This window comes from Barbus barbus (genome assembly GCF_936440315.1).
Source record: "Barbus barbus genome assembly, chromosome: 2".
NCBI lineage: Eukaryota > Metazoa > Chordata > Actinopteri > Cypriniformes > Cyprinidae > Barbus > Barbus barbus.
Genome location: NC_136730.1, coordinates 21,300,775 through 21,318,162, shown reverse-complemented (window position 1 = coordinate 21,318,162; position 17,388 = coordinate 21,300,775). Strand labels below are relative to the sequence as shown.

The 17,388-nt window shown below is 37.6% G+C and overlaps 1 protein-coding gene across 4 annotated transcripts; it reads left to right on the top strand.

The window, feature by feature from the left end:
- Positions 1 to 11,003: 11,003 nt before the first annotated feature.
- irx6a (iroquois homeobox 6a) lies at positions 11,004 to 15,733 on the top strand. Of its 4 annotated transcripts, none has more exons than XM_079434221.1 (7): positions 11,004 to 11,398; positions 12,272 to 12,485; positions 12,915 to 13,024; positions 13,147 to 13,442; positions 13,562 to 14,200; positions 14,458 to 14,572; positions 15,171 to 15,732. In XM_079434221.1, exons 1-7 carry the CDS (start codon positions 11,385 to 11,387, stop codon positions 15,208 to 15,210), a joined length of 1,428 nt encoding a protein of 475 aa, XP_079290347.1. In that variant the 5' UTR covers positions 11,004 to 11,384; the 3' UTR covers positions 15,211 to 15,732. The 4 variants fall into 4 exon arrangements, with proteins under 4 accessions (XP_079290347.1, XP_079290348.1, XP_079290346.1 ...); XM_079434222.1 differs by having other exon boundaries at positions 11,006 to 11,398; positions 14,458 to 14,581; positions 15,171 to 15,733; XM_079434220.1 differs by having other exon boundaries at positions 11,006 to 11,398; positions 12,222 to 12,485; positions 14,458 to 14,581; positions 15,171 to 15,733.
- The last annotated feature ends 1,655 nt before the right edge of the window (positions 15,734 to 17,388 follow it).

Below are 17,388 nucleotides of genomic sequence, written 5' to 3'. Positions count from 1 at the left end.
GAACGACAGGGTTTGAAACACCGGGTTCCCACACCGTGTGGCCCCCTGGGGTGTGGTGTGGAAGACACCGTGACAGAAAGCAGACCTGGACTATCTCCCAAGAGGAAGGGGGGGTTAGGGGGCAGTGGCCCCTGTCTAGCAGCGCTGCCTGCGCGTGACGTGGGGTCTGCATTGGGAAAGCTGCTGCTCCTCTCTTCTCATCATACACGGAGCATTCTAATAAGGCCAGACTGCACATTCCCCTCCTCATGCCCCCAACCCCAGGGAACCATTCAGATAGTCCGTATGCGTGAGCATTTGTGCCCGTGTGCGACTATTGATCGCGATTTCAAAGATAAAAGACTAATTCCCACAATGAACATCATCAGCTCCGTGCATTTGCAAACAGCAGCCTCGAGTAGCCACGTTTAAAGTCCTTATCGTCAGTCAACGAGCGTTTGGGCTGTGAACTATACTAACACAATCCACGTTGCTTTCCGAAAGTGCTTATCGTCATGTTCCCAGTTTTTCCAAGTTATCCATACATATCTTTTCCATTCCTGTCCACCGAGTACAAATCTCTCTAGCAGTGTTCTCCTTCCTGTGCCATGTCCTGTTCCCAAGGAGACAGGGTCAGAGGGCCATATGGTGAGTGTCAGCAGTGCCGGCGGCTCTTATGAGGGGTTATCATGGAGCTGAGCTACCTGACCCCTGCGCCCTGCTCACACTCAGACAGCAGCAGGAAATGTGACAAGAAGAGCGACCGAGAAAAGAGGAAAAGAGGTGGGGGCTTCCTAAAAGAAGATGGGACTATCTAGTGCTTGTGGTTAACAAGCACGTTTTTATCTTATTTACGTTTCAGATATATGCTTGATGGGTTTGTACAAAATGTAAAATGACATTGGATGTATCCTTTGTGTAACGGGTCAGATAAGGCTCCTTTCGTCAAGTACGACTTGATCTGGTTTGACATCGTGAGACATAAAGCATGCTGTACACATCAGCACAAAGTTTGCTTGACTGTAAGGGAAACTTTGAGTGACAAATATTTCTCTGCAAACAGCAAATATGCATGAGTATGGAAAACCATTCAAAAATTTAATAAAATTAAATAAATGTGACTTTATAATCACAATGTTTAGTTAAATCTCATAATTGCAACTGTATTTTTCTTAATTGCATCTTATCGCACACTTTTAATTGCAAATGTATATCTCAAAATGTGATTTTATATCTCAGTAGCCACTTTTTGCTCCTAATTGCTTTTTTTGTCTTGCAATTGCAGCTTCATATCTCACAATGTGACATTACTGTATATCTCAAAATGTGACTTTACCTCTCACAACTGCACATTTATTTATCTGAATAGTTTACATTTAAGCATTTGGCAGACATTTATTCAAAGAAACTTACATTGCATTGAAGGTATACTGTACAGGTTATCAGATTATGCATTTTTAGGAACCCATGATCCTGGTATTGCTAATGACATACTCTATTGTTTGAGCTACAGGATTTGCAAAAAATTGTGACACAATATCTCATAATTATGTGATTTTTATCTTCCATTTGCCATTTTATATCTCACAATGAGATTTTATTTCTTATTTTAAAGTAATCTAATATGCACCCTTTTATTGTTACTCTGATGCAGAAACAGGCCTACATAGATGACAAAAAAATGATCATTTGGACAAAAATATCTGTCTAGATTGTCCGGCGGATGCTCCAAAACTTCCTGTAAACACTGCAATACAATGTCACATTGAGCAATGGATTGATGTAATTATACAATCAGTATAAAAACATGTTTGGACCTGGGAAATAAACAGACTGCCTGCTGGAGGTGGATCAGATGGGCCTTGGAGGAGAGTTTGTCAGCAAAGTATTTAAAAATAATAATCTAACAATCATACAGTGAATGGCAAGAACCTAAGAAATTATGGGGTTACCTTACCATCTGTCAAAAGAAGCTATGGTCATCATTCTTTCTCTCTCTCCTGTTTGCTCTCCTTCCTCTCACCCCTTTCAGCCCATGCCTTCAAAACCTAATAAATCTCAGACGGGCATACCAAAGATTGAAAAAAGAAAAAACCCAAACTGGTCTTTGCTGTTTGCCTTGTTCGTTGGATATGAAAGTTTAACTGAGCCTCTCATCTAGAAGGTGCTTTGATGAATTAAAAAGGATTGAGGGTTTACGCTCTCTCTTTCTCTCTATTTTCGGAGGCTGGATGGAGTTGTATGTTATCCAGCAAAGCGTAAAATATTCACTGTATGGGACTGAGTGCATTCATTTGGGGTGTCAGCCCGTCAAACAAAGAGCTACTCAATAATCTGAGATTTGAAACGCAGCCCTCTAAGACAATCTTTACATCTCTGCTATAGCTCCACTGTTCACTTATTCATCCTCTGCCTGTCCTCTCTGGGCTCAAATTCTTACTCCCCAACCAGAAAGAGAACCACACACAATACACACTGCACACCAGATAGATATAATAGGATTTCAAATTGAATCCCTCCTCACTGAAATCACCAAATGAAACTCTGTGGTCAGCAATGGCAAGAATACTAGACCAAAAAAAACTCTATTTGTTCTATCATCTGAAGTTGCTGGTGAGTTACGTTTTTTGACAAGATGCAATTTATTCTCTCACTTCTTTCACATATTTTCGTCATTCATATCTGTAACTGCTTGTACGATTTGTTTCAGAATAAATTTTCTTCTTTTGATTAAATTACACCCTTATGATCACCAGTATTAAATGTAAAAGGTGCATTTAATAGTACTAAAATTGAGAATTCCTCCCTAGCCAACAAAACATGGAATCAGTGCCATCAAATGTACCGTCAGACACTACGATTAATGTAATGCCATGCCATGCCTGCTTTAAATAAATTGTCTTAAAACATCCAAAGCCTAACATTGTTGAAATTACATATAATGTGACACAATATATTGCAACTTTTTTTAATCCCTAAAGAGGCAAGTTAGTTCAGGCAAAGGAATCAATCAGACAAACTGAGACACTGAGGTGCGATACTGGTTTTAGGTGGTTTTTGCCTGGGCCACAGGGTTCAAACATGAAACAGGAATGCATTTTACATTCCAATTCAATTTCTGAATTTGAAATGAATTTGAACTGTGGTAGCAAGCAGGAAGCAGAATTAAAATATGAATTAGAATTAAAACTGTTAGTAGAATTAAAAAAGATTTGAAGGTAGGTCTTATAACTGATTTAGAGCAGGGTGGAAAACACTTTATTTCCCTGAATGCTATTATCTGTGGAATATATTTGAATTGCAATTCAGTAAATTCTACTTCCTGTCATTCCAAGCCCATTTTTAAATTCAAAATCCTTAGGGGTTAAACTGATGTTTGATTAAATAAATAAATAAAAATGTTAACTAAAAGTTCTGCATTGATTTCTTGAAATAACATGGTTGACTAAAGCAAAAGAGCCTGATATCCTTATGTGAGAGAAAATTGCTGGGCAGGCAAAACTCTTAAAAGCACTATATTGCATTTCAAACATCAAAACACTCTGTTCTAATCTGTGTTTACTTAGAGAAGCTGACTCTAAAACAATAAAGGAAACACCTATAAGGGTTGATCCAAGTTTCTCTTTCCCCAAAGGAAGCTTGACAATCTGCTAATCAGGAATTAGCAGTAACAGCCAAAAGCTGCAGTTGGTTTTGAAATCTGATGAGGCATGTGCGGCCAAGCCAAGGTCAAGGGCTATGTAAGAGCCATGTCGAGAACTAGTTTACAATAACCAGCTACTTTAGCAATCAAAGGTATTTAATTTCACTTTCTGTACAGTTAACAAGAGTGTTTGATGTTGGCAGCTATGTAACATCTGCTTTTAAATTCTGCAAAGGGAATTTTTTTTTCCCAATAGGCCCGCTATAGTGAAATCCAGATTCCAGTTTGGAGAAAATAACCTCAGTCGGTTCTGGAGGTACATAGTGCATGTGATTTGAATGGGGGGGGAAATGAAATGAAATAGCCATGTCTGAATGGCACTCGGTAACAGTATTGTGTCCTGGAAATGAAAACCCCGCAGCACTATAAAAAGAGTACGGGTGACATTCCTAGTGTGTTACATGAGAATAAAGTGAATCCAAGCTGTTTCTGGGATACTGGGATTAAACAATACTTTTTGAGGGAGTTTTGCTAATGGTTTGGATCATGTATGTTCTTTTTTGTTCTTCAATTTAACTTAAATACAAAAAGTTATGAAAGTGTAGCAATATCTTGCCAATCACAAATCATTTTTATTCCCAGATGAAATGGCTTTGTAAATAAATGATGTTTACCCACAGAAAGGAGAATGTTTAGGACAATGATTGGTTGGGAACACTGGTTTGAAAAAATCAGAAATAATGTACCATTAAGTGCTGACACAACCAGGCTCGACAGGAAAGATGAAAATAAAACGTGTGGAAGAAATATTTTTAGAGCCATCTGGCTTGCGTTTGAGAGCGAGTGTGGAGAAGAAAAACCTTTCCAGTGCCTGGCCTGCAAATGAGGACCAGAGGCCTCAGCAATTGAACTGTCATTGCAGGAGAGGCCGTTTTATTCGTTGGCATGTGAGCGGGTTTCCACAGCCCCTGTCTGTTCCCACTTACCTCCAGAGCGGCACACTCTCACCTGAAGATAAAAGCAGTCAGGTCAATTTTCCTAAACCTACAGAATAACAACAGTTACGTGATGATGACTACCAATTGGTCACTTTCAGTTGCTCCTAAATCCCAGGGATGAAAACCTGAAACTAAAATGTGCGGTCATAATAGTGGATAAATGAATGTTCTTTTCTGCCTGTACATGTAACTTAATCTTGAATTCTCCCGCCCTACAAGGCTCAACATTTTCCCTCCTCTGCCATGCTTTCAATCCAGGAGTAAAATCAAAAGTGAAAGAAAACTTCTCAATTAGTTGGACTTCTCCTGACATACTGCATGGTACCCAAGATGAGGCTTTGAAGTAAGAGCAAGTGAAAAAGTCAATTTGACATCACAACAGCCTGGATCGCTTTAATGTTTGCAAAAAAATTGACTTAACCTATACTGTCCTGCCCTGCACACCAAAAGCACAACAGTCTCAAAATCCAGACCGAAATAATGGAGATTGGGACCTTGCAATGAACCATATCCCCCGTGTCTCTGTCGCAGCTTTTCAACTTCCAACCAACTGTAAAAAACAGCTACAAAACAGTGCAGCCCTCAGAAGTGTTTATGCAAACAAACACCAAGCATGACTATTTGTATGACTTGGCACCAGCGTTTGGTTAACCACCCACAAGCATTTGCAGATTGGACCTTTTCCAGGCGGCCATAAGTGTGGTTAGAAGGGAGAGAGGGAGAGGAAGAGAGGGGTCACAGAGGAGAGGATGACTGCAGAGCTACAGAAGCTTTAGAACCACACAAGATGTTGCAGATGTTGTCACAGATCATGATGAAGGGTTATAATTACTGAGACACTAATGTAATACTGGACTTATTTGTCCCCACAGTTTACTGGCAAGTTGAATGGAATTGGCATGTGTGTGTTTTGAACATCTTTTAGTTGCCATACTCTAAGCATTGAGTATGCATACACACTACTAAAAAAGGGAAAAACAAATGAATACTTTTTTACAGCAAGGATGCAATGTTTGATCAAAAGTTACAGACATATATAGTGCTATAAAAGATTTCTGTTTCAAATAAATGGCGTTATTTTTTACATCTTCAAAAAAAAGTTTTTTTTTACCATAAAACTCTGGAGTGGAAGTAAATATACACATACTGTATATACACACGTTCTTTGTCCTCCACATTTGTTTGTTTTGTTTGTTTTCCCAAAAAACAAAAAAAAAAACCCAGAATAATGACAATTTTCATTTTGGATTAAACTATAAAAAATAAATAAATAAACAGAATAATGACAGAATTTTCATTTTGGATTAAACTATCCCTTTAAGCACTTAGAGCCTTACACAACATATATTTAACCTAGAGTATATGACAATAACATATACATGTGCACATACATATGCAGCAGATTCAACAAATTCACTAGAGGGCCTTTTTAGAAACACAGAGACACTGAGTCATCCAAGTATCTGCCATTTAAATCTCACTGTAACAAGTTACAAATCCCTGACAGCACAGAAACACTGATTAAATTACACTGGGGCATATAGAGCTGCTGCCAGCTAAACAGTCCTGTTCACACAAACTTCTCAAAACACTGAAGAACAAACCTAAATGTACATTATGAACTGTAATGCACCCACACATTCATCTGTGTTGAGAGTCATTTGTTGTTTAGTTGAGAAAATATAATAATGGCAGGTTTTAAGTGTTGTTAAAAATAAATATATAAATAACAAAAAAGTACACTTTAGCATACTTTAAAACACACCAAATATATATTTTTAAATATCTATACTTAAATGGAATTAGATAATGATTTTGTCAGACACTTACGCAGTTGCAGACTGTTAACTGCAGTTAAATGAAGGTGTTATAGTTTATACTTAGATTAAATACAATTAGTTGAATTTAAGCGTGCTTTTTCTGACCTACTTAAGTAGGACTGTGCTTTATAATGTTATTCAACAAAGTAAAACATTTAATGTGATATAATTTTTACAAAGTACTTTTTTGTACTTACTGCAAGTGTGTTAAGAAACTGTCATGAATGTGTAAGCACTCTTAAGTACACTTATGTGGCTTTTTATTACATTATCTGCAAATATATATTTTTTAAATATACAGATTTGAAGTACACTACAAGTGCACATTCAATACTATTAAAGGCACTTCTTTTTCACAAGGGTATTTATTAAAACATCAATGTAATAAACTCCTGGAAAATAACTTGGTAGTTTAGGCATATATGCACCATCTTTTAAAACAATGTAATCAGCAAATAGTTTGTTTAATTAATCATTTACAGAAAATGAAGCAATTATATGATTTCAAACTTGACATTGAGGAACAGACATAGAAGCATTTCCTACTTTATTGCATGAAATGCAAAGCTTTTATTAACATAGCTAGATTGATAACTTTATTACCTCTCTAGTAGAGGAAGATAATTGAAGAATAAAGTCTTCCTGACTCTGGCCAATTTATCTATCTACTTAGATGAAGTTTGTTTTGGATTTTGCTGGGCACTGTTATGGCCACATCCATTATAATTTGAGGGTTTCTCATTAGAATATTTATTACTTTCTTTTCAATTTTTGGATAATTTAGCAGTGTTAATACCTGGCCAGAAATGAAGCGAGGAGAGACAGTGAGCAATAATTCAGGATCTCGTATGTCTGGGATTCATCTGAATATATCAGGAATATCAGACTTGTTTAATGAGATATCACTCTGCTTCGATCCTGAGTGTCCCCTCCCCTTCGCTCTGCCCCTCTCTGAGCAGTGCCTTATTATTATTTCATAAAAAAGCTGTGATCTGTCTTATGAAGAAGCAGAAAAGCTTTGTGAAATTCATTAAAGCAGCCTGAGAAATGTATTAAGTGCGAAGGTGAAGCTGGCTGTTGGTTTAACCTTTCTGCTGTGAGGCTTTGAGCCTCCATAATCCCTATGCAAGGCTAACAGAGGCCCAGACACACACACACACACACACACACACACACAAGTGTAAACGAAGAGACCATTCAAATTCCCTTGTCACAGAGAATGCTATACAGTAATTCAAAGTTTGGAAAACATCAAATCTATCCATCTATGCATTTTAGAACATTGCAGACCAAACACATTCCTATAGGAATGGATGTGATGGTATCATATCATGAACTAGCTCAAGATCCTGAAAGCAGTGAGAGCAATAGGGATGAAAATTGATAGGTGTGTAGGATTGGCCATTGTGCTCTACCTCTTCAATTAAGGTTGATTTAACTTACGACCCCCCTCCACCCCTCAGTACCAATCATCAGGCGCTGTTCCACATGCATTATGGATGAGGCCGCCCATATGCACTTGAGCTATCATGCGTGCCCTTGCACAAGGCTTTAGAGAACCTACAGTAAACTATCGCATAGGATATTCTGACCTTCCTCTCAGGTTCCTCTTTCTCTAATTGTGCTCTCGTAACAGGAGAAGTTTGTGGAATAATTACTGATCCTGAGATGGGGATGTGGGGATTTTTGGAAATCCTCAATAATCAGATATATTTGTTTTCCTTTTTGATTACTAACCTACAAGGTAATGCATAACCATGAATGTGAGAGACCCAGGATAGTTGTCACATACATTGAAGTAAGGAAGACTTTGACTAAATTACACACTTGTTTTCTCTAATAGTGGATTTGTATGTTGGTTTCAAACATCAAGAAACCTTAACCAAAAGATTAAACTGTATTCTAAGGGTATTCTTAATAAATGTCTGACAGGAAAAGCTGTCACAATTTTTGGGGGTAAACTTTGTTTTAAATTATATATATATTTATATGATTATAAAATAGTTTGTACATTTGTAAGCATTAACCTATAGGCCTATATTTTCGCTGTTACATGTGTGTATGTTTCTACTGTTTGTCAAAACATACAATTTGCCAAAAAAATTATAATGACAGGTTCCATTGTGACAACCTATTCATATAAATTGACAACACGTCCTGTTCAAAATAATATATTTTAATCAAATAAAAACCCTAATCTGAAAAATACTCACTGGAGTCAAGAAAACTGTAACTACTAACCTACAAAAATACACCATTTCACATTAGTATCTCACTTGTATATCAGTTCCTATTAAGTAAGACACAAAGTATACTACAGGAATAAAGGTTAAAGAGATCACCCAAAAATGTAATCATTCTGTAATCATTTACTCACCCACATGTCATTCCAAATTTGTATGACTTTCCGTCTTCTGTGGAACATAAAAGAAAATATTCTGATAAATGTTGCAGTGTTTTTTTCCACCATACAGAGGAAGTCAAAGTTCACCAATATAGTCTGGTTCCCAATATTGTCTTTTGTGTTTTTGTGTTCTGCAGAAGAAAGAAAGTCATACAGGTTTGGGATGACATAAGAGTGAGTAAATGATGACAAGTTTTTGGAGTTTATTTTTGGGTGAAGAATGCCTTTAATTGAAAGTTCATCTCCTTCATAAGGATCAAGCATATCTGCAAAAACGTTCCCATTTATACTTCTCTGTTTCCAAATGCTTGGTAAGACTGCGGTGACTTGAACTGAACGTGGCACACTCCATCAGGGCCGTTGACGTACTCGCAGCTCTCTGGCGCCTCTCGAAGAGTGAGCTTGTAATCGCAAAGAGATCATCTTGGACAAGGTTCCCATCCTTTTTAAGCAAGGTCATTGAACTATACCTCTTATATTATCCCTGAAAAAGATAAAAAGAGAGGAGATCGTCGCGGATTGCTGCGCGCTTGGCAGTGACTTCTTGAGTCCTGTGACTGCTGCGTGTGAGGGAAGATGATGCGCGAGCACTACATTCGGTTCTTTTATTTTTGATAAGTTAATTAAATTAGTATTTCACTGGTTGATGGTATTGACTAATTTGCCTTCACTGTTAGGTCCACGTGTTCCCATAGGGTTGAAATCAAATCAAACTTTCTTTGGGCTACCAGTAAAACCGATAAACAAACATGATAAATAACGTCTTCATGAAAATCTAAAATGCTAAAAACGTGTATGAGATAGTTGGGTTTAGGACCACTATAGCCATCTGATCATTTGCTCAGAATAAAAACAATAGGGTAGAAGTCATGTCCCCATGTTAGATGAACAAACGTGTGTGCCTGTGTGTGTGTGTGTGTGTGTGTGTGTGAGAGAGAGTATTCTAATTATATTGTCTAACACATTTAATAAAAATGCATGTATTACCCTTTATCCAGACTTATTCCGCGTGAAAGAGCGTTATTTCTACCATCCCTTTCAAGTAAGCATCCTTCAATTAGAATGCTGTTCCCGTCGCCTCCCACTACTGCCGTATAATTAGACTTGAGAGATTCAGCTAATTTCTCTCTCTCTCTCTCTCAGTTCCATTCTGATCGTCTAATTTCACCTCAAAGGCATATTTTCACGGTGTAACTCGCTGGTTAAACAAGGCCATATCCATTTGTTAATTGATGCAATTACGCATTTCTCGTAATGGTCGCTTAGGTCCCGAGATACGCATCAATCAGTTTTCTGTTGACCTGCCAGAGGTTCTCTTCACGTCTGCCGGGACTGGCCCTCTCTCTAATAGAGAGAGATGGAAACATCATCGCAATTAACATCAGGTCGGACCTCTGATCGGTCAGACAGATGCGAGCAAGGGTCCTGCAGATCCCTCCTCAGTTCATGTGCTCATCAGCGGGGTGGGGTCTGATATGTAGTAATAATAATAATAAGAGAGGAATCGAGAGCATAATCTTATCTTGGAAAGACAGATAAATATATTGTTAGATATTTTATATAAATAAAAATAAATTATGGTTATGATTACATCTTGAATAGTGATATACTATCTTTATGAACTTTTGAACTATGAAAATTATTGTACATTAATAAAAATACTGACAGGGACATTAATGAGATAACATGTAATAAAACACTATTTGCCATTACAACCTCATTTTCTAGTGAATATTCAAAACATTCTCAAAGAAGGTGAATGCTTATTAAATCATATAGCCTATATATATATATATATATATATATATATATATATATATATATATATATATATATATATATATATATATATATATATATATATATATATATATATATATATATATATATATATATATATTATAGACTATTAGCCTATGAAAAAAATGAACGATTTATTGTGTATATTCATTCTATCGCTTTTAGCAAACCCAGTGATACTTTTTGCGCTCTAAGTCTTGGAATGCACTAATGTTTTAAAGAAAAAGAAAAAAACACACAGAGGGGACAGGGGTGTGCAAAACACACCTCAAGAAAAGCGCGAAGCATGACGTGATTGGCAAAGACATTATTCTATCCTCGCCGTCCCGGGATTAGAATGACGTCACACTGATACCCGTGCATGGATGAATTCTAAAGAACTATAGAGGCACAAATAATAGCACAACCACAAGTTCATATCTTGCAAGTCTAACGTTATCCTTTAAGCTTTCTACAGCTGTTTAACAACAATATTTTTGTACTTGATAAAGCTTAACTCTAATTTCTCATTTCCGTAAGGGGATTATCTATACATATAAAACTAGGGCTGTCGTAAACATCCTCAGTGCTTCCCAGTTAAGTGCAGTCATCTATTATTGAGCGAAAGGCCGAGTGTGGAAATGTGTGTAAGACGGTGGATTTAAAGTAGATTTGGTTTCAATCGATCAGCAGGAGAAGAATATTGCTTATGGTAACAAAAGAAGCAGCTATGTCTTTCTCTCAGTTTGGATATCCTTACAATGCAACTTCTCAGGTAAGTATGAAAATTAGATCTTTTTCTCATGTAGATTGTTAATGAGCGCGTGCACCATAGGATGCCTTTTTTCCACATTCTGTCACAATCTCTGGACCTCAGTAACTAACACTAGTAGGTAGCATTAGATTGTTCTGTCACTAAGTCCTAAAGTAAAGTTAGGCGATATCGTGAGGTTTGTCAATATTTATAGTAATGGGTTATTTGAATTATAAATGACCTCACGTGTTGTTGTAAACGTGTAAATTACCTTTACAGTGTAATTGTTCAGTGCGAGCGAGACTCCTCCCTTTGCCGGTAGCCTTTGCCGTCTGTGTGTATAAACTAATTATACATTTACAGATAACGGATAGATCATTTTGACAACATAACTTACAATCAATTACAGTTGTACTTTAATGTAAAAAAAAAAGTCTATGTTGTTAAAAAGAAGCCGCGATGCTGCTGGTTAACTTTGTTACCCTGACGCAAAACTTAACAGAAAGTTTTACTTTCAGCTTTGGCAGAAACAGACTTTTTACGCCGAACGTATAAATCAACTCACAATAAATAATGTTCGCCTAATTTTTTAAGTAAATGTTTATAGATATTTCAATCATGTAAGTCACAATTAAAGTCAAATTCAAGTATCCTACTACACCTCTTGAATAAAACGCATGCATGATAATAAAATACAAGCGGTTTCAAGCAAATTCAGTTCTGCACAAAGCTTCTTAACTTCACCTTACCTCAGTTTTATGTTTTAGCATACTAAGGAAACTGTGCGCATGCTTTGTAACGCAAATATAAAATGACATGTCTATCCACAATTTTCTTCATGCAGTTTTTCGTGTCGGCAAACCCCAGTACGACTTGCTGCGATTCGATTTCCAGGTCGGTGACGGAAGGATCGAGCGCGTCTCAGACCGCAGCCTCCTTCTGCTGTCCCTCCTATGAGAACCGGCTGCTGGCTAGTACGCGGACTGAACTTAACGCCGCGCTCGGGATGTACGGCTCTCCCTACGCAGCAGCAGCGGCCGCCGCCGGTCAGAACTACGCCAATTACTTTCCGTACAGCGCCGACCCCTCTGCCATCTACTCCAGCCTGGTACGTGTAGCCCTTTCATCAGATATACCGCGGGTCCTCCGTTCAATCGATTGACTCATTCAAGTCACGGCTTGTTATTGATTATTTTGGCTTGGTGAGAGGACCATGCTGTCTAGCTGTCGGGTGAAATAACTTTGAATAATCAAAATAAATAAACAGAGAATGAAGCGACATAGTCGTCTTGTTTGCTGTAAAAGGGCCTACTTGGTTTAATTTGCAATAAATAAACAGAAATGTCTGTATCGTTTAGCATGTAAGTGATGAAACAAAGTTATAATTTAGGGACAGTAAAGAGATAAAGTACTGTTTCTAAATAATAAATGTGCTTAGCTCAGTGCCAGTAATATGACAGCTAAATTGCATTTTAAAATGTAAAGTTTATTATTATAATTGTTATTATTATTAATATTGTTATTTATTCATCTCTAGAACCCACAATATGAAATCAAAGAGGGGTCAAGCAGTCTTCATGGCACTATAACCCAACCCGCTGCCTACTATCCATATGACCACTCACTGGGCCAGTACCAGTATGACAGGTGAGATTTGTATCTGTCCTGCCTCTAATATGATATTTTGATAAATAATATAGGCCAAGCTATTGCTTCAAATACACGTTCTGTTAACCGTTTTAAAGATGTCACATTTGAATTTGATTTAGGTATGGGACAGTTGATTTTAACGGGTCAACCCGGAGAAAAAATGCCACGCGGGAGACAACGAGCACTCTTAAAACATGGCTTTATGAACATCGGAAAAACCCATATCCTACAAAGGGTGAGAAGATCATGCTGGCCATTATCACCAAAATGACTCTCACACAAGTGTCTACCTGGTTTGCCAATGCTAGGAGGAGACTAAAAAAAGAGAACAAGATGACCTGGTCCCCCAAAAACAAAGCAGGCGACGACAGAAAGGAAGACCTCAATAAGAGTGACCCAGACAGTATTACCAAAGGTACCTCATAACACTTCTCAGCTAAATTAAATTCTGTAAATTAAAAGAAAAAAAAGTATTAGACTGTTTGTAAATGCATGTGAGTGCCCACTCAGTATCTCTCTCTTGCTCTTGCACAGACTCCAAAGAAAGTAAGGATGAGAGGGACCTGCAGTTCAGTGACCTGGATGACATAGAGGACGAGGACTGTGACAAGCTGGACAGTGACTGTGAGAAATCAGGTCAGGATGACCTCTCGACTTCCTCTCCTCCAAAGAGAGACTGTAACCCTGACCTCCCTCTCCACTCGAACTTCACATCTTTTCCCTGTGGTCTAAAGAGTTTGGGGGCTCTGAACCCTGACTACCTGAATCCTCTGAGCTCCAAACCACAGCAGCAACAGCCCCCACCTCAGTCCACCTCTATCAACACTGTGGCACTCTCTCACTTTGAGGCATCGGAGAAGCCTCGGATCTGGTCGCTGGCACGCACGGCCGTCGCAGGGGTTGTATTAGGCACACAGCATGGTGGGGATGTACGGACTGGGCCTGTGGACTGTCAGATGCAGGGAGTCAGATTGCCCACAATCAGAGGAGTGCAGTGTGGGGAGCTGAAGGGCCTTCAGGACCCTACCAGCCTCAGCAATACGGAAAGCCTTTACCAAGAAGGACTGCAGGGGATACACAAGGCATACAGTAGTGGGAGCTACAAGACCCTCCAGCTTCACTCTTCATCCTATCCTGGACTGACAGAATCCTGCCAGTATTCCTCAATGGAAGGTACAGCCTTTCTGTGTTTACAGAGCTATATAACAAGTCCAAGTAACAATCATAAAGTTTCACAAGGTTATCAGCTGTTTGTAATTCTAAATGCTAGGCAGCTTCCGGTGTAATATTTCAGTTATTCAAAATACTGTTTTCCTAACTAATTACATATAGATATGCAAAATGAAGGATATTAAATACAACTTTTGTGTTTAACTGAGTATTGTTTGTGTAGTTTACTGACAGTTGCGATCTGTTGTGTTTGTGTACAGGCTTCGCCAGTGCAGGAAAGACAGAGACAGAATCCAGTGAGCTCAACGACACATGTCCAACAATCCAGGATGCCCAGAATCCAAAAACCACTGCATTCAGACCTGTGATGAAGAGGTGAGGCAGGTGAGCATGAGTGAATATGCACACACTTACTGAACCCATTATGCCAGGGTTTGTATATAACTGATATCTCTCACATAATGACCAGAATGAAATTAACATTAACACATTGCATACTTATTTGTAAGAAAATATGTAAATGTAAAAGTATCTGCAAACTACTGTGTATTGTAACAGGTTTTTCGAAAAAATAAAAAGAAAGAAATCCAATCTTGTAGGATTACGTAATATCTGTCACCCACAGTCTGCATTAAAGTAATTACCATTACTCTCTAGTAAAGTATCTTTGATAACAGCAAACATTTGTTCTGTGCAGCCATCGGCTAAACTGATGAACATTATTGGATTGCTTTGGCTATTTCAGTTATATTGCACAACTAAAAAAAAAACAGCAATGTCTCTTTCCATTTGGCATCTGTTTGTGTGTTTGATTTGAGGTAATGAGAAATACATGTCCTTTGTGTTCTGTAATTCTGTGTCACAAGGATTTCATCACACAGGATTTTATCCAATATTACCTATCATTTTCACCTAGCCTAACTTTCACAATATCGCCTTATTCTCATACATTTCCCTTCTCCCTCTGAATTAGGACTGTGGAAATGCCAATAAACACGGGGACATTTTTATGATCTACATTATGCACTATGGAACTGTGTCAATGAAGAACTATAAGCCCATGGCAGCAGAAACTTGAAATAGTAGCGGGATGAATTTGTGTGCTCTTTCTGGAACTGTGAAAACAGGAGGCAGCCATAATTTTGCACAATATGATTTGATGGTGTCAATAACTTTATGCAATGTTTTGTGTATGTATGGGAATAAATTGTGATTTCTTATGTTTGCATTGGCAATCGTAGTTTAGTAATTCTATTTATCTATTTATTGTTTGATTATCCATCTGTTTATTTATCTGTGACCATGTGTCCTCTCAAGGTTTTGTTGTGTGTTACATTTATTTATCTGTGGTTATGTGCTTAGTGTTATGTGATTTACTTTTTTTGGAAGCTGGTGTAAAATTTACAGTCAGTCTTTTTACTTTTATTTACCTATTAACAATAAATGAGGTGCGATACTGTGCTCCTGAGGAGTGTGCTATGTTTATATCAAGAAACTGTGAATAAATGTCATGTTATTTATAAAATATATTCTATGAAATAATTTTCTCATTTTTATTTAATGATTTCCGTTTAGAAATGAATCCATACAGCTTTATACAGTTCAGTGTTATCCTCTCGACTCCATGCCTAAAGCCGGGACGTTGTTGGAAGGTCATAAATTCAGATGCGGACGTGAATGGACTCAGCAAGGGTGTGAAGAAAGGGTATAGCAGTTCCACATTGTCATTATTTAATCGGAATTGGCATCAAACACTTTGTTACTGTTCAGGCTCAGAGAAGCAGGAATTGGTTATGAATGCAGCTTTGTCTCCACCGCGCGCGAGCAGTTTCATCATCATCCGGTTCTGAGTTAAGATCGAGGTCACGCGGGAGCATCCATGCTATGAAACGCGCATCAAGTGTTTTGATGTTGATCAGTCAATTGCTCGAACTAGAGTCCCTGGGGATCTTTAAGCACCCAATTAAACTTGTAAAGCAATGGTTCAAAGCCACCGAGAAAAACATTTTTCGTTTATTTACAGTGTTAGACTAGAGAGTATGCAAAAGAAGCGGCATGCTTAAACTGATGAAAAATAGCCATAAAAATGAACACTATCACACTTCTAATTCATGTGTCAAGAGCGTGTAGTTGCTTTAGTGAAAAATAAAACAAGCTCTATTCTTCAAAGTTTTTTTGTTAGATAAAAATGCGATCACGTAAATGAGAAAAATAAAAACGATAGTGATAACCTACTGGTCAGGGTCCAGTAAATTAAGCTCGAAAGAGACATTATTTCAGGACGGACTGAAAGATTAAAGGCATGTAATAAGAGTATTAGGTCTATTCAAAGGCGCTGTGGTCAATCTGTGGTCGAACTGAAAAGAGGTCGCTTGTTAGCTGCGCAGAATTCCTCAAAAGGAAATTTAGGTTGACAAAGATCACCTAATATCGCGATAAATAATAATAAGAATTAATACGACTTTATTTAGGGGGAAGATCTTATGTTAGGAAAAAAGGCTTTGGCCATATAGGCTAGGCTAGGCTATATATAATGAGCCATTCCATAACTTTTTTTTTTTTACACAATAATATGCTAATAATAATAATAATAATAATAATAGTCAAATACGCCACAGTATTGTAACACAAATTCTTGCATTTCATTCCTTATAAGAATTAATTTTGGGGGATTTTGAAAGCTGTACAACAGTTTTGTTGCTGATAAACGCAGGCCAATATAATATATATATATCAGAGGCCTGACACCACGCAGTTGGCATGCTTTTTACCTCTTAGTAATAGATTTTTGTTTTATTAAAGGGACTATCATTCGGATTATCCCCCAGGATCTCCACTACCAAGCAATCTGTCCAACAGGCGAGATCTATTTCTACAAATCTCCCTAAATATAATCTCTCAAAATCATATTCTGAATACTGTTTTGATTAAAAAAAGAAAAGAAAAAAAAAAAACAAGCAGCGAGATTGGCATAATGCAGAGTAAGATTGAAAACACCGTTGTGTAACGATTAATAAAGTCCAGCTTGCTGTCCCACATATGATCAATCAATTGACCTGCAACACAAATTCACACGAGAAAAAAAAAAGAAAAAAGAAACAATGTGAATTATACACTCCTTCTCTCTGTATAGAAGCTGCTAACGCTTATTTTGACACGTTTTTCACAGCTTGTGCATCGGCCGCATAAAT

Bases quoted from the DNA above. Each gene is read 5' to 3' on its own strand.
- irx6a (XM_079434219.1), top strand. From the start codon at position 11,333: ATGGTAACAAAAGAAGCAGCTATGTCTTTCTCTCAGTTTGGATATCCT. The intron at 13,443-13,561 runs GTACCTCATAAC...GCTCTTGCACAG, and splicing joins CCCAGACAGTATTACCAAAG to ACTCCAAAGAAAGTAAGGAT. The intron at 14,573-15,170 runs GTGAGGCAGGTG...CCTCTGAATTAG, and splicing joins TTCAGACCTGTGATGAAGAG to GACTGTGGAAATGCCAATAA.